The sequence below is a fragment of the Synchiropus splendidus genome, chromosome 1 (assembly GCF_027744825.2).
Source record: "Synchiropus splendidus isolate RoL2022-P1 chromosome 1, RoL_Sspl_1.0, whole genome shotgun sequence".
Classification (NCBI taxonomy): domain Eukaryota; kingdom Metazoa; phylum Chordata; class Actinopteri; order Syngnathiformes; family Callionymidae; genus Synchiropus; species Synchiropus splendidus.
In genome coordinates this window covers 21950211-21970878 of record NC_071334.1, presented here as the reverse complement: position 1 = coordinate 21970878, position 20668 = coordinate 21950211, and the positions used below count along the sequence as shown (strand labels likewise).

Sequence of the window (20668 nt, the reverse complement as noted above, 5' to 3'; positions counted from 1 at the left end):
TAAAGTCTTTATTTAATCATTATCATTGTCATGTAAAACAGTTTTTAAAAATATTTTATAGAGCTGTCAAACTGTTCAAAGGTCTCTTGTCCTACTCAGTCTCAGTCTACTCACATTCATTGCTCAGTGGTGTGGTTTTACAAGCGAGTTCTGAGATACGTACATTTTCAAGGCTTGATAAATCAGGAAGGAGCAGAATTTGGGAAGACTACGATGGATCAGGAGAATCAGATGATGCAAACTGCCATCTCTCTTAAGTCCTTCTTGTTGAAGCAAGGGAACAAAAGTAACTCAAGTCTGTGAGTACGGTGCTGGTGCTGACATGTTCTGTATGATGTTGAGGAGGTGACTAATGTTGGTTTGTGGATGTCCAGCTATGAACACCTCACTAGGGTGCTAATGAGGATTATAGACGAGCGGCCTCAAGATTCAGTGGACATGATTGAAGACATAAGTCTTGATGTGAAGCGAGCCTTGTTTGAGAGCAAACAAAACTTCATGCAGGACTTGCCAGTGACCAGAGCAGCAGAGCGATTGGCAAAACAACAAAGCTTTCTGTTCACACAAGAGTCTGACCCTGAGGACCCGGTAATTATTGCTCATTTCCCTAAAACAAACACATACACTTAAGTTGTGTGAATTTATTAAGATCTTCTTAGTAAAAAAAAATAAAAAAAGATGTGCCAAAAGTGAGCCTCATAGTGCCCACATAGCGGGATTAGCTCTCCACACTGGCTAAACCCATCACTCTGTCTCTCTTGGTGTCTAGCTGCCTCTTCCCAATGTGAGTGAGATCGGGTTTTTCCTGGAGCAAGCTGGGGTAGGACTGGGCCGAGAAGAACTCATGAAAATCTTCCTAGCTCTCAAGCTACTGGTGGACTCCCATGCTCTGCAGCATTGCAGGCTGTGGGGTAAGATTCTGGGCAGAGAGCAAAACTATATTGTGGCTGAGGCTGAGTATCCAGATGATGATGTTGATGATGAAGTGGAAGAAGAACAGGCTGAGGAAGACACAGATGTCTCTAGCGACGATATACAAGAGGAGGAGGCAAGCGCTGTCAATTGATGTATCTGTTTGTGACGTTGTTTTCTTGTCAATAATCATGAAAGCACTCAAAAGTGGATAAAAAAAATGTAATTCAGTTTCCTTGGCTTTATGTCTCTTAGATATTACAACCTCCAAAATCCACATATAAACCTCCACCACCAGTAAAAAAGGAGATGAGAGGCTCAGGCACAAATAAGTTTGTATACTATGTGTGCAGTGAGCCCGGCCTTCCATGGGTTAAACTTCCTGTAGTAACTCCAGCTCAGATCAACGTGGCTCGGCAGATCCAAAAATTCTTCACCGGGAGACTAGACGCTCCGGTGCTCAGCTACCCACCATTCCCTGGAAATGAATCCAACTACCTGAGAGCCCAGATTGCTCGCATCTCTGCAGGTACTCAGGTCAGCCCACAAGGCTACTACAAGGTGGTCGATGAGGAAGGTGATGAAGATGAGGAGGCATCCCGAGACACATGTGAGGTCAACCCTGACTTTGAAGGCATCCCTGTAGCAAATATGGTGGACTCCTTCACTGCATGGGTGCATCATATCCAGCACATCTTAATGCAGGTATGTTTACGCCTACATTATTTACAATCGACAGTCAAACCCACCCACTTTCACAGGCTGCCATTGGCCCATCATCAAAATATACACATGCAAAAGTTTTCAGTGCAAATATGCCTCGGTGTTGCGTGGTGGGCTGTCAGAGTTCTATCTGTGGATTTAGGTGAGTAAACCTTTAAGTAGCTCGTGTAGCGCTCTCACATGGCTTGACAAAAATTATACTGCGTCATACACCCACCGCAAAAATGCACACTCATTCATTTGTCATCATGGGTCTAAAACACAGGGTCTATCGCCAATACTGAGGATAAAATTAATCTTTCAGGGTCGCTGTACGTGGAAAAACCCAGCAGGCAAAAAACAAGAGGAATCCAGTGCACTTGCAGAAGATGAAGAGCTTGAGGCGAGTGAAGAGGTAGAGCCAGAGGTTGGACCACCACTGCTCACGCCACTCTCTGAAGATGAAGGTCAATATTAGCAACCCAATGGATTGTGATGTCAAAAGCTATTAACCTTTGAAAACGCACATATGAAATTACAAACAAGATTCTTTTCGGAGGTTTGAGTCCGCTTGATAACTTTTGTGATGCAGAATACAAATATTAACAGGTAGGAATGCTTTGTTTTTCTGAAATTAGTTGATGGATTGCTGATCAGAATGTGCCTCAAAAGTTTTGCATTACCATTCTGGAACTACATTATTTACTACTTACTTTCTTTAAGCCAAAGCCTACATCCTTAAAATACAGTCAAGCTTTAGAGAACCTGTACTGTGATACTGTACAGTAGATACTAATCTAATACTTCTTCTGACCAAATTGAAACATTTTAAGTTTACTGATGTACACTTAAAAATATACTCGTCTATCTACATTTAGGTTATCCGAAGTATACTTTTTTGCACATCCCAATACATGGCTGACATTGGTGACCAACAAAAGTCTGCCATTAACCCACTCCCATAATCCTTCTCCACAATAATATACTGTACATGAAATCCCCCGGCAAACAGTTGTATACTTGAAGTTCCTCTTGTAAGTATCCTGGACTATAATTACAAGTATGCTTCAGTGTTTCAATGATAGTATGTCAAAATTCAACTTCAATACAGTGCCCAGATTCAGTCCAAAAAAAGAATACCTACAGTACACTTGACTGCATTTCACTATGTGAAGGTTCTGCCTAGGGGAGCATGCAGCACTTCACCAATTTATCAACAGCTGACAACAATTCTCCTAGGTCTCCTAACCTTGCTGAATAAAAGACACATATGAAACTTTCACGAGTTGCAGGATATGTTCGCAGGGTGGGATGTATTGTACCCAATGGGCAATAATAGTTCTCAGAGTGAGAAATTGATGCATGTGAGGAATAGCTTGCTTCTTTCTTACTTCTGGGGAATCAGCGTGGCACGCTAAGATCCGTCATGTTAAAACCCTTGTCAACTATTTTTGCTGCAGATATTTTTGACTGTCCTCCCTGGACTATTTTGTCTTCAACCAAGCTCATCTCCCAGCACGCTGTCGCTGTGGTGCGTTCAAACGTCTGGCCTGGGGCTTTTACATATGCCTCGGAAAAGTAAGTGAATATGCTTGTTTCTGTGTGCTGAACAATTGTAAACATTAACCAGTGAATCCTCACTTGTTTGTGAGTTTAGGGCTTTTGAGAACATTTATATTGGCTGGGGTCAGAAGTATTCAGGCGAGGGATACAGCCCTCCTGTCCCCCCACTGCCAGAGAAGGAGTACATGGGTGGGCCTGAGATCACAGAAGACGTCGACCCGTCTTGGAGCGATGAGCAGGAGCAAGAGGCTCTCGCAAAGCAGGTTGAGGAACTAGAAGACATGGATGAAGATGATGATGAAGATGATGATCAACAATAATGAATATTGTTGCTGTATTTATTGTAATATACATTTTGTATTTAAGTCCATCTGAAATCTTTTCAAAATAAAATGGTGCAACGACTTTGATGTTTTTAATGTAAATAAATGTATTATCTCCATTAACTAGTTAGGTTCTATTGTCCTCAAACCATTTCCCCAACAAAAGACTATTACAACACTTAATCAAGTAGATCGAGCAGATCAAGCACAACCCATCATCTCTATTTTTTTGCCTTTACAAAGCACTTTTTGAGGGCAAAATTATCATACTCAAATCTAGCTCACCCAAGCTTTAAAAACAAAAGCACTACTCAAAATGTTTGTCGACTTTGGGACTGAGAAATTCTTGAAAAAAAAGAGGGAAGGTTCAGACCAATCAGGTGCCTTCTTCAACTTTGGTTCATTGTGCCACTGAAGTGTGATTTCATACCAGTACTCACAAACAGGACGTGTATGCGCATACGCAGCCAAATATATGGAATTTGAGGCCCATAGAGAAAAAGCCAAAACAAAGCCCAGCTTTTCTTTCCCTAGACACGATTCAGCTCTTGACTTCATTGCAAATGCTCAGAATATAACCAGTCATTCATATGGCATGGCACCTAACACTATGTTGAAAAGATGCATTCAAGTGTGTGTTGAGGAGCCCCACAGAAGATCAGCTTCTAAAAGAGTCCTGTGGAGAGAAGTCATCAGAATTGATTTCTATGAAGCAACTTTTATTTCTGAGCTGGGGATATAACATCCAAAACATCCAAAAAGAATGAACATCAATGAAAAAAAAGAGGTGGAACTGTTGTGTGTTTACGAGCATACAATTTTTATGCTCAGTAAAACCTTTCCATATTGCTTCTGGTGTCCAAAATGTCAAGTGTTTATCTTTCCCTGTCCTCCTGCCATGCATCATCTGCTCAGTGAAGTTGTCCTGTAGCAGAGAGCAGGTTGGCTGTGACAAGAAAACAGAAGGCCGTTTGAGTACAGATGCTTATTGTAAGTCACATGATGACATGGAAACATGCACTCGACTGCTAGTTTGTTTATTTTGATCTCCTTACTTTCAAATTCTAGATTCCGATTCTTGATCCTAGTCATCTTCGTCATCGCCGTCGTCCTGCTCCTCATCGTCAATCATATCCTCCGCCCCTTTCTCGATCGCTTCCATTTCCAACTCCCTCTCCCGAGACGGGTCCTCGTCCTCTGTGATCTCAGGTCCAGTAAGGTACTGCTTCTGTGGCAGCGGGGGCAAAGGAGGACTGTACCCAAGCACTATGTCCTTCTGACCCCAGCCAATATAGATGTTCTCAAAATTTCTGGATAGATAGACAGATTGCCTTTATTCTTCCCGCACAGGGGAAATTCCACAACGGTTATAGACAAACAATTGAATAACTGCTCTACAAAAATGAACATTTAGTCATTGATTTAATGTGCACCTACTTTTCACAAGCATAAGCGAAGGCTCCAGGCCAGATGTTAGATCGTACCACAGCAATGGCATGTTGAGAGAGATGTGAACTGGAGCTCATGACGGTCCATGCTGGAGTGTTGGAAATACCTACGAGCATGATTTTAAATTTGTCATCATCACACAATTGCATATATAAAATTCATCTCTAGCCACCAAAATATATCATTTATACCATACATTTTCCCATCAACTACATCCTGGCTCAACTTGGGAGTAGCGCTACTCATCTCATATTCAGGTAGAGTTTCTACATTATTAATCTTGTTCTGTTTGATCAGACAGAATCATCATAATTTCACAGAGACACTGGCCTTCATCTTCTGAGATGGGGGTCAGCAGGGGGGGTCCAACTTCGGGGTCGATTTCTTCAGGCTCATTCTCGTTTTCATCATCATTATCTTCATCCGCATCATTGAAGGATGTTTCCTTAGATTTTGCGCCCATGCTCTCCCAGGTGCAGCGACCCTGAAGGCGTTATAACATTTGTAGTTGGCCCATGACAAGCCGGAGAACGATAGAGGATACTGACGTGGAAGAGCATCAACGGAAGCTTTTACCTGCATCAGGATGTGTTGAACATGATGAACCCATGTAGTCAAAGACTCCACCATGTTTACAACAGGGATGCTTTCAAAGTCAGGGTTGACTTCGCAAGTGTCTCGGGATGCCTGGTCATCTTCCTCATCATCTTCATCAACCACCTTGTAGTAGCCTTGTGGGCTGACCTGAGTGCCTGCAGAGATGCGAGCAATCTGGGCTCTCAGGTAGTTGGATTCATTTCCAGGGAATGGTGGGTAGCTGAGCACGGGAGCGTCCAGCCTGCCAGTGAAGAACTTTCTAATCTGTCGAGCCGCAACAATCTGAGCCGGAGTGACTACCGGGAGCTTTATCCAAGGCAGGCCAGGCTCACTGCACACATAGTATACAAACTTGTTAGCACCGGAACCTATTGGCTCCTTAGGTACTGGTCGTGGAGGTCTATATGAGGACTTGGGGAGTGGGATCTCCTGCAAAATATGGAAACATTAAGTATTGACACATTGTTAAGTTAGATATCAGAGTTAGTCACTCACAATATTCTCCTCCTCCTCGCCATCTTCTTCCTCTGCTTCTACAGCCTCTGTCTCATTTTCCTCTTTCTCCTCCTCCTCTTCCTCCTCTTCCTCCTCACCATCAGGATATTCAGCTTCAGCCACAATGTAGTTGCGCTCTCTTCCCAAAATCTTCCCCCACAGCCTGCAACGCTGTAGATTCTGAGAGTCCACCAGCTGCCTGATGGCCAGGAAGGCCCTGATCATTTCCTCCCGGCCCAGGCCCACACCGGCCTGCTCCAGATAGAATGCGATCTCACTCACGTTCGGAAGAGGCAGCTTCAGCCCAGAAAAGACAGTGGGAGTTTAATACACCAGCAAACACAAACAGAAGAATCAGTTGGTCTACTTTGATTCTGGCATCCATCATCCTCTGTTTCTACATTATCAATATAGATATTAGTATGATTATCCAAATATTCATGATAACATGTGACATTCTCATGATGCAAAATGAATAGATGTAGTTTATCTGTAGTTGGGAGTGCAGTTTTCAGTTTTGTTTTCGGTTCTGTGGTGTTGTTTTGTAGATAATGATGCTGTGTAGTGGTTCAACATTCAGGCCCACCACAACACTCCTCGCCACGAAGCCAGAGTGTGCATGTGTGTGTGTGACTGTGCACTCAGTACCGGGTCCTCCTGGTCCATCTCTTGTGTAAATAGCTTGTGTTGCTCTTCAGCCAGCACCTCGGTAGCCACGACCTCTGGTATCTCTTGTATAACGTTCTGTTGGTTCTCAAACGATGCACGCTTCACATCAATACTTATGTCCTCCAACATGTCCACTGCATCCAGTGGGCGCTCGTCCATCACCTTCATCAGCACCTTGGTCAGATGGTCATAGCTGGACAGTAACAACACGGCTTAGAACATGTTCTCATCGTAACTTGAATCTGCAAAAAGCATCTGTAAAATTGGGTATTTCATCTGACATTTCAACAGCTGGAAATATTTCATGGAACTCAATGATTTGATGGAGCGTTAAGCAAAAACAAAAAACTCTTTCACCTTGTGCTCATCTCTTATGAAAGCGCATCAGATTATCTTCCACCATAAGTAGCCAAACTTTGTAGACCTGTTTGCACTCCCTCTATTCTGCATATGGATGTAAATGTTGTAGAATTAATTTGCCATTATTCCTAACCTTATGCGCTTACATTAGAAAGTACCACCATCAAAGGTAATGGTCAGTTAAGTTATGCATAAGGGTATGCATCTAGAAAGTTTTTCAAATCCATCCATGGCATAATCCAAAATATTTATGGACTTGCATTTTAAAGCAGTCTTATTGTACTACAAACGGTCTCAGCATTCTTTTTAACATGCATCCTTCATTTTCAAAAGGCATTCAGTACTCACAGGTTTGTATTGCTTTTCGTGCTTTTTGTCAGCATGAAGGATTTGAAGGAGTGGGCAGCCTCCATCCTCATTTTCATGGTGTCCTCGCCCATGTTGGTGTTCACTGGTCTGGACTGTGACTGCACTCCGTGTCACTTACAGCAACAAACCAGCTTACAACTACACCGGAGCTGATAGGATCAAGAAAAAATCCCAGGAAAAAACGGCGAAATGCGGCAGCAAACCCAGTCGGTTGCTATGGAAACCAAACAAGCGGCGTTGCGTTACGATATTATTTGCCCCAAATTCTTTTTGACAGAAGTATGGTTGGTTGGTGAAAGTCTTGCAGACGTGGGCTATACGGTTGAAGACGGATTGGCTGTTAAATATGATATGTATGATATATGATCTCACTGAATTTGCCTAAATATTGTAATTACGTTTTATATTAAGCAATGTGATTTTGTGCACTTGATATACAGTAGAGAAAATTCACACAAAAGAGAGGTGGGAGCTGGTGGTCATGATAGAATATTTCAAGGAAATTGTTGGGTCTTAAAATGTATCATCATGCTAAGTTTTGATCCAGACATGTCCCTCACCAGATGGATACTGCACTGAACGTGCTCTCTCCTCCATCTTTTGCAAGGATATAACTTCAGGTACATCTGCAACAACAAAGGCAAACTCACTCTGCCTTTGTTCTTGCCTCGATCCACTGAATTAGCGCTTTCGGAATGTTGATTTTCCTGACGAAGCTGCAGGAAATTATGATCAAAGGCAAGAAACTGTAATAAGCTGATAGGAAAATACAAGAATTTTGTGCATTATCCAGGGATTTAACCGAGACAATAAAGACACATTTATTATTTTATAGACACAGTACACCTTGGTCCAGTTCACTGGGAGACGTTGCACCCTACACTTGAGGCAGTAACTTCCATAGAACCTGACTCAGGATGGTCTTGAAGGAAAGGAGATAAAGGAAGGGCTCACATACACTGAAAAAAGTCAACCTGAGCAGCAATGTACAATTGTACAATGTCCATTTAAAAACAAAAATCTTTTATTGAGCTGTTTAAGCAATTTGTGTTCTCCTCTTTAAATAGATGGATTGACATGAGGTCTCACGACTAAAGGTGCAACACATAATTGAATGTGTTATGAGAAAAGCCCACTTTGTGTTAAACATATCATTAGGCTCATAAAAATGAGTCACACCAGAATCTGTACATTACAATTCTCCCACATGATGTGATGAGTCGGGACCAGTAGAAAACTGTCTTTTCTAAAACATATGCAATTGGAAACGGCACCACTCATATCAACTCTGTAACCTGGCTATTCCATCTGCATACTGGAACTGGTCACTGTTTTCGTAGTCCAGCATGTCCAGAGCCACCTCACAACTCTCTTTCACCACACGTTCTTTGTCGGCACGGTATTGCTGCAGCACATCAAAGCAATCGTCTCTCCCGATGGACCCCAGCGCCTCTGCTGCCTCGTGACGGACCATGGGGTTTTCACCTGAACGCTCCAGAGCAGCTTTGAGGGCCGGGATGGCAGCTGGGTGCTGCATCTGACCCAGGACGTAGCCTATCTCGTGACGGAACAGAGCACTGGAGCATTCCAGGCCTGAGGACAGTCAGAGAGGGCATATAACAGTAAAGGCTCATGCTCTCAGTGATACAGTCAGGATTTCAAATCTTGTTAAATTCAATGTGGTTGTCTTAAATACACTGACAAACTTTTAAACTCACATGTTTAACACTGCAATTTGTAATATAGTTATTATAGTTTCTCAGTGTGTTCTTGTCACACTTCTAATTCAATTCAAAAGTCAACAATACTGCATGCAGAAATACAATCACATATTTTGCAACTGTTCATAATCACATCCACATCTATGCTAAATAAACATGAGCACAGTACCAGTCTACAGGTGATCAGATCTTACCGTCTCCGAGTGCCAGCACTGCGTCCTCGCTTCCACGGTTTCGCAGCGCAAACATGGCGCGATAGCGATCAAACAGTGGGAGGTTCTCGTCCAACAAGGTGGCGCGCAGCTCGGGTACACTTTTCTTTTCAGCTGGAGGGGCCGGGTCCACTGAACAGTAGGGGTTGTTGTCAGTGTTGCCATTTTGCAACTCTTTCTCTCCTCCACTCTGGAGCCACTCTAACCGACGCACTGCCAGCTGACATGTCTCAGCTACCTACACACAGATAGGAGACAAAACCAACATTTCACTTTCTCCAGTTTTTGCTGTTTTGTACTGTGCTTCATGCTATCATCGACAAACATCAGAAAAGGGATAGGTGGATTTCAAATTTAAAAAAAGAGATAATGTTTTGTGTTGTTTTTATATGTTAATGTTTTAACCACATGGCGATGGAACACTTGGACCACAGGTGTGTAGTCTCCTACCTCTATGACTGGATCTTGACTGTACTCTTTGAGGAGGCTTAGAACTGTGCAATCACCAATTGCTCCAAGAGCCTCTCCTGAACACAGAGTACAAGACTTTTTCTAAGACGATGAAGTCTGACATGCACATTCAAGACAACTGAGGACAATCTAAGTTTCTCTTCACCTGCTTCATGCCTGACCATGGGTTCCTGATCAGTGTCTTTAAGAACAGCGGTCAAGGTGGAGATGGCCCGAGGGTCCTGCATCTGGCCCAAACAGTAGGCCAGCTCATGCTTCAGCAAGGCAGACTCATCACAGAAGGCTTTACTGATCCACTCGATGGCATCGGCACCTGTTAAATCAAGAGTGACACCATGAGTTTCAGAAATTAAACAAAAACAAGACAGACTGGCCTCATTTGTTCTTGTATATCAACTCTGCAACACTTAGTCAACTTATGAACACCACTCACTGTACTTGTTAAATAAAATTAAATGGTGAGTAAAAAGTTTTACCTCCCAAATTTTTCAGGGTGAATAGAGCTCTGAACCTTTGTTTCAGTTGCTGGGATGGGTCAACAAGAACCTGTCCCACTGCTGCCACCTGCTCCACGCTGGCCATGCTGCTGGAAAAAAAAAGAGTATGTGCTAAACATTAGTCAATGCTTTTAAAAGTTGCAATTTATAAATACCATTTTTTAATTACATTTTTTATACTGTAACTAATAAAAAGACACTGCCGCAAAATAAAAACTTTACAAAAAGTTGGAAAGAGTGCAAAACGGAAAAGTATCCCTAGTTTACTAATAGTGGATTATGCAAGATATAAATACTATTTTTACATGTATCTCAGCAATTAGACAGAGATTTTACTCACATGTTTACTCAAATCACACCCTGCAAAGCTTGGTATTGCATTCTATGTCAATATAATGCTTTATCGGCATTAATAAATAAATGACTTATATTTCAAGACGATATTTAGCCATTATATTAAGATATTGATGAAATTCAGGTCGCAATGAGGTTTAAGTTTTACTTTGGGACAACTTCAGATCTATCCTCAGTCAAAAGGCGAGTTACTATAAAAGAAAGGTCTTGTCGCCATAATAGATACACAGTACTTCATAAACCTGATCTGAGTTTACATAACTCACGACAGCCACGTTCCACGCTACACCGGCTAGCAGCCACCGTATGTTATATCAGAGCGGTGAAGCGCACGGAGAAGACTGATTTAAAATTACTTAAAAAAAAAGGTAAAACGATGATTTTCCATTACCTGAAATAGCTCGTCTTGCAAAGCTATTTTAAAAAGTTTTCGTTTTAGCAGCCAGCGGCATGAACACAGCTTGTGAAAGCAGCAGCCGGATATGGCGTATGAAGTTGAGACGTAGTTGTGTTTTTCAAAGTAAAATACCTTCTCGAAAAATGTATGAAAAACATTTAGGAACAATTAAGAAATATTTTTGACGAGCACTAATTTTTAGCCTCTGGAAAACTGGGGGTGATTTAACGCCTTCCTTCCACGAGTGCAATTCAATCACTCGCGGCCCTACATGGAAAACAATGTTTACAAAATATATATCTAAAAAAAACAATAACATCGTCGAAAGTTAACCCGTCTCATATTTAATAGCACCCTTGTCTCTCTCTTTTCTTTAAGCACAAGTGAATTCCAGCGCTGCTCCGCTGCTGTACCTCACCACAGCCAAACGTGTCGCTCCTCTCAGATTCAGTCAATCGATTCTGTGGCGCTGTTTCTCTGACGTTATATCCGGTGTTCGTCGCGGCGTCAAGTCGATTCCCCTACTACAATTACACGTTTATTAACTATTGGAAGGCTCCTGAATCGATCGAGCTAGACTGTATTGGGGTTTGCTAGAATTGGTGCGGGGACTAAAGCTCCAAGATGGACATCCCCACCCCTCCTGAAGGTGAATGCGTGTAGACATCGCATTGTATGGCGTTTAGCTCGCGCGCTAATCTGCTGCTAGCTTCTAGCATATGAACCAGTGTACGGTTTTAGATTTGAATGAATCGTGAAAATATTTTATTTTTCTACTTTCGAAATTGGTCTTTATTGTAGCAGCCTTTTACCACTAAGTCAATTTGCCAACGTAACAATAATATTTTTGATCTACAGTCCAGTAGTTTTGTGAAATGTGTCACAATGTGTGCTTATGATTCGATATCGCACATAAATTATAAGCATATATATTTCCATAGGTCACTGATAGAAGTGCGATTCTGATCGTGTTTTATTTACTCGTATCATTGTAGACCAGGAGCTGCGAAACGTCATCGACAAATTGGCCCAGTTTGTCGCAAGAAACGGACCCGAGTTTGAAAAGATGACGATGGAGAAGCAGAAGGATAATCCAAAGTTTTCTTTCCTCTTTGGGGGCGATTACTTCAGCTACTACAAGTGCAGGCTGGCCATGGAACAACAACAGCGTATGTAATCCAAGGGAAACGTCTTTCTGGTGTGTTATGGTGTTCAGAGGGTGCATGGCAAGTAAATAAAGGGAGGTGGACGAAGTGCAAGAACATGTTACCTAGGTAAAACCAACTGTGGTGAAAGTAAAACTGGCCCTTGACCATATTCTTGAGTCACAGTTGATGTGCCGCATAAATATAACAGAAACAGTGTACCTTATATTGGGTTATTGATGTAGAGGACGAAAGTGCAGCCAATATATGTAGTGGATTGTTAGTACAAACTTTAAGACCTATACTTAATGCAGTGACAAAATATTCAAACTTTGTTTTCTCCCACAGCTGGAAATACGAATCACAATAACTACTGTCTGAAATCACACGACTCAGCTGAGTGATATTAACATCTGCTAAGATGGTCATCCAGATTTTGTTGTTTGACCTTCATCATTCAACATTGTCTGTCTCATTATTCAGCTAAAACTGGATTGACATTCTTGAAATGTAGTTTTGTGGACTTCTGATCAAATGGTTAGGAACATTACCTCTATGATCTACTTTCCTACTTTAAGTGTGACAAATATTTAAACTCACAACTAGTTGCGTTAAAACTGTAAATTTTGACTGATTATTTCAATTCAGGACAGTACCTTTCAAATTAATTATTTGTCATTAATTTGTTAAGGGTTGCATGAAATTCATCTGTCAATCATTTGATCTCACCACAATGATCACAATGTGCTTTTCTCCACTTAGATCCCTCTACCCACGATGGGGAGGAATATAAATCTGAAGGTATTTATTTGGAAACAGACAGAATCATAGGCAAAATAAATTTCCCAAACATACCAAATTTGCTTGAGTTTTCCGCACTTTGGCTTGACAGAGTTAACTTTTTAGTTCTGTCTCTGGTTTGCTGGATTCCCCTGTTTTATTTATTAAGTGAAAATGTCATTTTTAGTCCTTCATTTTGCAAATGTGACATGTTTTGGATGACTAGGTTATTATTTGGTTCATTTATCTACATTGTCAACGAAATGGTTCATTTCAGCATCTTACTTGACACTTTAAAAATGACAGCTGAATTAAATAACTTGTATGTGGGATACTGAGATACATGCGGTGCATACCAACAACCTTATTTGTATGTAATTTTGAGGTATTTTTATGTTTGTGCTAGAATTAATGTTTGTCAGCATTTTCATGACTGGGACGAGTTATGAACTGGCAGATTGTTAGGCTACGTTTATTTGGTGATTTGGTGTTCACATGGCGGCACCACTGATCGACCACGCGCATGTAGCCTTGGCTTCACCCTGGAGTCTGTCAGAGCCAGGGCCTTCAAGTTTGACTGCACTTCTAGGTGAATGTTGTATTTTCAAGTTTTCTGTCACACTGTGAATGACACACATAGGGGCTTGATTTAACTACCTGAGGTTGTTGGTTGAATTAGTTCAGTTGTTCTTATGCACTTTTGTGACCACTTTTAAATCTTCCATACATCTGCAACAAGCACGTATCACTGAGCTTGTGAACCAGAACACTGCATAAGTGCCCCTGTGAAGGTCTGGCGCGTGTGAAAGAAGTGACGGTGTTTCTATTAGTCATTTTTTGTTTGCTTGCATTCAACCACTACCTGGATGATTGACGTGGCCAGACTGGACAGAGCCCAGGTGGTGACAATGAAGATGAATACTCTTTGAGTCCTCATGCTTTTCTTTTATGGTGCAAATTATGTGTAATTTACCCACCATCTAATGTCCTCCACATTTGTAGTTTTCTGGTGTTCATTCTAGAATTTAAGAAGTCTGACAAGGTGGAGCAGTTGATGCTTTGGACACTTAAGCTGTCGATTATAATTAATTGTTTTCCACAAATGTGTATGTTGTCATTCATTTTCTGAGCCATGAATCTGTCCTAATAAACTTCACAATAAAAGTACCTGACAGAGAAAGACCATAGAAAAGTGGCACCAACATAGAAAATCTCTAACACCCAAAACTGTGTTCACTCACACCACAGTTTTTCACATTATGATGCTGTATTTTACTTTTGTCTTATTTAATCAGATGTACACATGGCACTGTCTTGGCACTCAAAGAATCTGAATATTGTTGAATTTCCTGCATTGGTTGGTATCTTTCAGTAATATATTTAGGCACAAATTCACTGGTATTTCTGACTGACAGCAACAAGCTTCATTTCCTTGGGTTGTTGCCGACAAAATATATTGACTATCAATGCATTCTCCTGCACACTGAATGCTAATTGTGTTGTAGAATATTTTATTCATCTATTTATATGCACATATTTTAACAATTCTACATCCCAAAGGAACAACCAGTCTGTTACTTAAATATTACCAGCTCCCCCTCTACTGTTTGTTGTTACACAAGAATTTATTCCTGCCCATTTTATTTTTTTATATTTTTATAGCATGGCCAAATATTCAAGAGTCGGCAGCTTCGGAGGTTCTTCATATAGCATGCCTCACTGCATGTCTTTTTTTTCTTGTGTCTTGTGTTTGTATGTTGTATTCTGTTCTCTTGTGCAGTTCAGGCTATTATGATTTCACTGAATGTTTGATGCGGCTGTCATTTGTACATTCTTATTTTCTTTTCCCAAAATATGCTGTTCGTCTGAGCTTAATCTGATCTTATCATCATATTGTCATGTTGTGTCTCTGTTGTCCTCCTGCTTATAGATCTGTACAACCCAGGAGCTAAAGACATGATGGACATTCCTCCCCCACCCTTGGCCATGATTCCCCCGCCACAGATCCCTCCCTCCACCCCATCTATGGATGAACTCAACCAGCAGTATCAATGGAACCTCCAGCATTTGAACACGCTAAGACAGGTATTAAATAGAGAGCACTCACCTCAGTTATTGGTTTGATAAATGACCATGATGATCATCCTGCAGGAACAAGTGAGTGCAGCTGTCGCAACAGCTATGGAGCAGCAGGTCCAAAAACTGTTGCTGGACACTCAGTTGGACATTACAGAGTTTGACAATCTTCTGCAGCCCATCATAGACACCTGCACCAAGGACGCCATCTCTGTGAGGATGACAGCTTTGGCATCATGTTCGTACTGTAGAGTGTGTCTGATGAAAACGTTGGTGCTTGTCTCAGGCTGGCAAGAACTGGATGTTCACCAACGCCAAGGGTCCGCAGCAGTGCGAGCTGATGACATCTCACCTCCGCAACCGCATCACCGCAGAAGACGCTCACTTCGAGCTCAGGCTACATCTCATCTATTTAACAAATGATGTCCTCCATCACTGGTATGAACGATAACGGAACAATATTCATGCTTAACCTGTAGACATGGCTAGCGACCTATTATTGTGAATGTTCTTGGAAAAACTTTAAAATGCCAAGAATGTTGATGTTAACTGTGTAATTGGAATAATGTAGAAGGTCACTTAATGTTCTTCAACTGTTCTTCATCTTTTTACAGTAAAAGGGCAATAATGATGAATAGTGAAAAGGTTATTGATCTATTAGAGCATGTTTTAACCAAAATCGTGGTCATTTAAACTTGATCCGATTAATCATCAGTATTTTGTGTGATTATTCCGGTCAACATGAAATATATCGCTAGATTCAGTTTCATGCTAATGTGTTATTGATGCCATTGTGATGAAGGTCTAATTTTCTTTTTAAATCCTGAATTTAAGTTAACGCCAGCATGTTTTTTCATCACTAGATTAATACAAAACTTTTAAAACAGCTGTCAGTGACAATTTGAAACCCAACAAGTGAGAATTCACCTTGGTCATGTCTTGTTATCTGTGAATGTGCTATTGCAGCCAGAGGAAACAGCAGAAGGATTTATTGGCAGCATTACAGAAAGTAGTGGTTCCTATCTACTGTACCAGCTTCCTGGCAGTTGAGGAGGAGAAACAGCAGAAGATTACTCGGGTAAATTCCTTCTTTTGCAGATTTTTTCCATAGCATTAACACAACCTACCAGCCACCACAGTGAAATGAAATCAGTTCACTCAAACCCTCCATAGATGAATGCTATTTGAAATATGTAAGATTCATTGAGACAAAAAACACTCATCGGTTCTATTTGCATCGACGGTCCTAGTTGCTGCAGCTCTGGGAGAAGAATGGCTACTTCGATGATGAGACCATTCAGCAGCTTCAGAATCCAGCCCTTGGTCTTGGCCAGTACCAGGTAACTAGAAGTATATGTGTACTGTAGAGAAGAGCCCACTATGTTTAAGTCTGTCCCCCATGTCATGACGGTCTTGCTCTTCTCTCTGCCAGGCGTCTCTTATCACAGAGTTTTCCGCTGTGGTGCAGCCCATCCAGTTGGCCTTCCAGCAACAGATCCAGACTCTCAAGACACAACACGAGGAACTAATGACAAACATGAAGCAACCCCCTCCTCAAAGTACTCCTGTAACCCAGCTGCCCCCTCCTGTTGAGCATGAGAAGCCTCCACCTATGACCTCACAAGCTGGTGAGAAGACGCTCACGCAAGCAAACGTAAAGCTAAAATCATGTATGACATAAGTGCTGTACCGATTGTTTGTTGTATTGGTAACAAAAATAACTTCTTATTTACTTAATAACTTCTAATTCTTGGAATGAAATGTAACCCCTTCGAATACGTGAACAAGATCTTGGGACATGGTTGGCCAGGCTCTAGTTGAACTTTACGCACCCACAAGAATTATATTTCTTATTGCACCACTCTGATCGTGTAACGCTTGGCTTGTCTGCAGCAGAAGTGAAACCTCCAATGACTGGTCCTCCACCTGGAGACTATGATGAAGCACCATCCAGACCACCTGATCCAAGTGGGGGACCCCCTGATATCCCTCCAGGCAAACCCGGGTGGTTTGACCCTCAGCATATGGGCCCCTGGAACCCTAACCAGCCAGTAAGCACGTCATGATGATAACTAGAGCTGTTGTCTTTCCTTACCAGTTAATATTCAAGACTGTCTCTTTTTGTATTGAATCAAAACACTTGTGGTGTCTGCAGAAAGCATTTATTATATGAGTGCAGGCAAGATGGTTGCTGTACTCCCATGTCCTTAGTTGACATGGAGGCACATTGGCACAGTCTTTTTAAACACCTAATTTTTCAAAACAACATTTTTCCTCCAGCCACCTTTTGACCCAAACCAGCCGCCACCATGCCCCCCATGGAACAGCCATGACCCAATGTGGAATGAGCAGCGGGAGCCACCCAACTGGAGTGGTGGTCCACCCAGAGACGGAGGACCTTGGAGTGGCCCTGGTGGTTCTGATCAAGGTCCACCATCTTGGAACCAGTATGACCAACAGCCACCTTGGGGGAACCAGCCAGAACAGCCCCCATGGGGTCAGAGAGAGCCGCCCTTTGGTCCACGGATGCAGGTGTGCTGACATTCCCTTCTGTTTCCCAGAGCAGTCATTATTGTTGTGCTGCTGCCGCTGCTGACTGTTATCCCTAACCTCACAGAGACCGCCGCATTTCAGAGGACCCTTCCCACCACACCAGCAGCCCCGTCACTTCAACCAGCCCCCTCCACCACCACACAACTTTGGGCGTTTCCCTCCCCGCTTCATGCAAGATGACTTTCCGCCGAGACACCACTATGACAGGCCACCATACACGCCTCACCGGTTTGACTTCCCCCCGGGAGACTTTCCTGGTGGTGAATGTAGAGGTGAGAGCAAAGTTAGCTTTCACTGTCTTTTCCTTTCACCTTTCACCTGATTCATGTCTTTACCTTCCCGTTTCCAGACATGCCTGGTCCACCTCCTCCGCACCACCATGGAAATCAGAGACTCCCTCCGCCAGGTATGGGGGCTGACCATCCTCCATGGGGTGGCGGTGGCGGTGGCGGCGGCGGCGGCGGGGGCGGCGGTGGTGGTGGTGGTGGTGGAGGGGGCCAACACGCAGACTTTGGGCCGCCCCCTCATGGCTTCAATGGTCATTCACCTCACGTGCGTCAAAGGCCACATCCAGTCCAAGATGACCCCAGTCTAGTACCCAATGTTCCCTACTTTGATCTTCCTGCGGGTCTGATGGCGCCACTGGTTAAAGTAAGTTCTCTTTCTGTCATTTCATGACATGAGTAGAGTTAAAGGTTTCCTTTAATAACATCAATATTGAACATGTTCCCATCGATCTCTCAGCTTGAGGACTATGATTACAAACCTCTGGATCCAAAAGACATCAGGTTGCCTCCACCTATGCCCCCAAGTGAGCGTCTACTGGCTGCAGTAGAAGCCTTTTATAGCCCACCATCTCATGATCGCCCCCGTAACAGGTACTTACGCACACACGAAGAGGAAAAAAGATGTAATATTGATCTAATGAATACTGCTGTTTATGACTTTAGCGAAGGTTGGGAACAGAACGGCTTGTATGAATTCTTCAGGGCCAAGATGAGAGCAAAGAGGAAAAAAGGACAGGAGAAAAGAAACAGGTGAGTGTTTGCATGACTTGAAATAGGTTGTGTGTCCAGTAATTCAGGGTGACTTTCTTGCCTGCTCCAGCGGTCGTGGTGGCAGTAAGTCAAGAAGTCGCTCTGGCAGCAGAGGAAGATCATCGTCTCCCTCCAGCTCACGATCCTCCAAGTCGTCACGCTCCCGATCCCGCTCCTCACGATCTCGTAGCCGCTCACGCTCCTACTCAAGGTCCAGGTCTGAAATTAATCCGAAACTAACAACACTATGCTAAGCGTCTTTAAGCAGGACATGCTAAGACTTATTCTTTATGAAAATGAGACTTGTTTGGATGAGGTGGCCTTTATTTACTGAATATTAACAAGCGTCTCTCACACAATCTCAGATCAAGGAGTAGGTCCAGGTCGTCTCGCAGTCGTTCCCGTTCCAGATCCAGATCTCACTCGCCTGCTAAGAGACGACGTGGCCACAAATCTCGGAGCTCCTCTCCAACGTAAGTCTTGGTCCTGGTTCATGCTTGTGATTAAAAAATAAAACATTGAGTTAACCTTAAAAAAAAAAAATGACAGCACCACAGCAGGTCTGGGTTCTGGTCCTGCCAAACTGCCTCCCGACAGCAGACTTGGTGAGGAGAACAAAGGCCACCAGCTGCTGATGAAAATGGGTACACCAGCTTCTGTCTCTGCATGATTATCCATTATCCATTGTCCATCCAAACCTTGGAGACTCATGTTTCCTCACCATTCCCCATGCTGCAGGCTGGAGCGGCTCTGGTGGTTTGGGGGCAAAGGAGCAGGGTATTCAAGATCCCATCAAAGGAGGTGACATCAGAGATAAATGGGACCAGTACAAAGGTGTGGGTGTGTCACTCAATGACCCCTACGAGAACTACCGCAGAAGCAAGAGCTACAACTTTGTCGCCCGTATGAAGGCACGAGAAGAAGGTGGGTGTCTAGAATACCAAGTACATTTTTGAATCAGACTCATGAATCATTCCTCTAAACTATCATTTAATCTTATTTTAGTGAATCGGGAACCTCCTGAGGCCCCTCCCACCGATTAACATTTTCAGCGTTTTACCACTTCCACAAAACATCCAAGTCTTTTCGTCAGCTTGCACCTGGTTCACAAGTCGTACCCACAAACTAGAGTGAGGAGTGTCACACAGGAGATGAACAGACCTCTAGTGCTCCCATGGAAATGGCTCAAGACATTTGAGTTGATTCAATAAAGAAAGTGTGTTGACCTGTAGAGAATAAACTGAATGTCATATTTCACAGTAAGGTAGCTGCTGCACTTCTCTGGACCCATGTCTCATGAGCCCCTCTCAACTCAACACATGTACTAACCGACTCTTTAAGTGTCTTCTTATTTTTTATTGTGAATGTTTCTGTTATTGCGTCATATTTGTGTGGCGAACAAATCAAACAAACTTCATGAATAAAAACGTCCAAAATACAACTTTGTTTTGCTGTTAATTCGGTGTAGCTAAGCATCAGAGCCTCAGACTTGGCTCTCTTGTTCTTCTGTTACCATATGAGCTGCTTAGTGCCGTTCATGCCCATGAGTTTCATCTAACATTGTGCAGAGCTGAACCATGTCAGTCAGAAAAATACATGCGTACTGCGTAGTATGGGTAGTGCATACTGTCCTCCTCCCATATGGTGACGTAAACGTCCGTTGGAACCTAGTATAAGTAGTATGTATTTATAAATCTACACTCCAAACATTCTTTAATCACTACTGATGCTAGTAAATGAGCTATAGAGTACTTCTGCTTTGTGAATAGAATGTTCGCTTCGATTTATTAATTCAATAATGTGTTTGGCTTCCAAAATCTGTAGTACCTTTTATATCCATGGGGTGGCGCTGTTATCGCAGTTATGAAGCTCAACCACTCCGGTGGAACGGCTGGGACTTGCTCGCCAGCTGCTAGAAAAGGCGCGTTAACCTAAGTGCTATTTGGGGAGAGTCTTTAGTTTGGTGAATTCCCATCCTAAATCCTC

General features: G+C 42.7%; 4 protein-coding genes across 11 annotated transcripts; 2 read left to right on the top strand and 2 right to left on the bottom strand.

Annotated features, from left to right (window-relative positions):
• The first annotated feature begins 91 nt into the window (after window positions 1-91).
• LOC128771002 (radial spoke head protein 4 homolog A-like) lies at window positions 92-3574 on the top strand. 2 transcript variants are annotated; one of them, XM_053886079.1, is made up of 7 exons: window positions 92-299; window positions 375-588; window positions 770-911; window positions 1442-1617; window positions 1940-2081; window positions 3075-3192; window positions 3272-3574. In XM_053886079.1, the coding sequence occupies exons 1-7, from the start codon at window positions 214-216 to the stop codon at window positions 3495-3497; spliced, it is 1104 nt and encodes a 367-aa protein (XP_053742054.1). In that variant the 5' UTR covers window positions 92-213; the 3' UTR covers window positions 3498-3574. The 2 variants fall into 2 exon arrangements, with proteins under 2 accessions (XP_053742054.1, XP_053742045.1); XM_053886070.1 differs by having other exon boundaries at window positions 770-1048; window positions 1168-1617.
• A 623-nt stretch (window positions 3575-4197) lies between these two features.
• On the bottom strand, window positions 4198-8003 carry LOC128746555 (radial spoke head protein 4 homolog A-like). Its single transcript, XM_053843683.1, has 8 exons — window positions 7419-8003; window positions 6690-6903; window positions 6042-6338; window positions 5526-5975; window positions 5280-5433; window positions 4938-5055; window positions 4556-4810; window positions 4198-4446 (listed from the first exon to the last, which is right to left on the bottom strand). The coding sequence occupies exons 1-7, from the start codon at window positions 7508-7510 to the stop codon at window positions 4585-4587; spliced, it is 1551 nt and encodes a 516-aa protein (XP_053699658.1). The 5' UTR covers window positions 7511-8003; the 3' UTR covers window positions 4198-4446; window positions 4556-4584.
• A 244-nt stretch (window positions 8004-8247) lies between these two features.
• On the bottom strand, window positions 8248-11646 carry dohh (deoxyhypusine hydroxylase/monooxygenase). Of its 4 annotated transcripts, none has more exons than XM_053853774.1 (6): window positions 11510-11646; window positions 10320-10426; window positions 9989-10156; window positions 9823-9899; window positions 9355-9610; window positions 8248-9032 (listed from the first exon to the last, which is right to left on the bottom strand). In XM_053853774.1, the coding sequence occupies exons 2-6, from the start codon at window positions 10423-10425 to the stop codon at window positions 8722-8724; spliced, it is 918 nt and encodes a 305-aa protein (XP_053709749.1). In that variant the 5' UTR covers window position 10426; window positions 11510-11646; the 3' UTR covers window positions 8248-8721. The 4 variants fall into 4 exon arrangements, with proteins under 4 accessions (XP_053709749.1, XP_053709747.1, XP_053709745.1 ...); XM_053853772.1 differs by having other exon boundaries at window positions 10320-10429; window positions 11505-11609; XM_053853770.1 differs by lacking the exon at window positions 11510-11646 and adding an exon at window positions 11086-11176 and having other exon boundaries at window positions 10320-10429.
• cherp (calcium homeostasis endoplasmic reticulum protein) lies at window positions 11563-20115 on the top strand. Of its 4 annotated transcripts, none has more exons than XM_053853767.1 (20): window positions 11563-11740; window positions 12087-12260; window positions 12999-13037; window positions 14947-15101; window positions 15168-15305; window positions 15379-15530; window positions 16059-16170; window positions 16343-16432; window positions 16525-16720; window positions 16989-17143; window positions 17373-17624; window positions 17710-17917; window positions 17995-18296; window positions 18390-18523; window positions 18596-18682; window positions 18753-18899; window positions 19048-19155; window positions 19232-19326; window positions 19421-19606; window positions 19688-20115. In XM_053853767.1, exons 1-20 carry the CDS (start codon window positions 11716-11718, stop codon window positions 19723-19725), a joined length of 2793 nt encoding a protein of 930 aa, XP_053709742.1. In that variant the 5' UTR covers window positions 11563-11715; the 3' UTR covers window positions 19726-20115. The 4 variants fall into 4 exon arrangements, with proteins under 4 accessions (XP_053709742.1, XP_053709743.1, XP_053709741.1 ...); XM_053853768.1 differs by having other exon boundaries at window positions 16986-17143; window positions 18753-18893; XM_053853766.1 differs by having other exon boundaries at window positions 16986-17143.
• The last annotated feature ends 553 nt before the right edge of the window (window positions 20116-20668 follow it).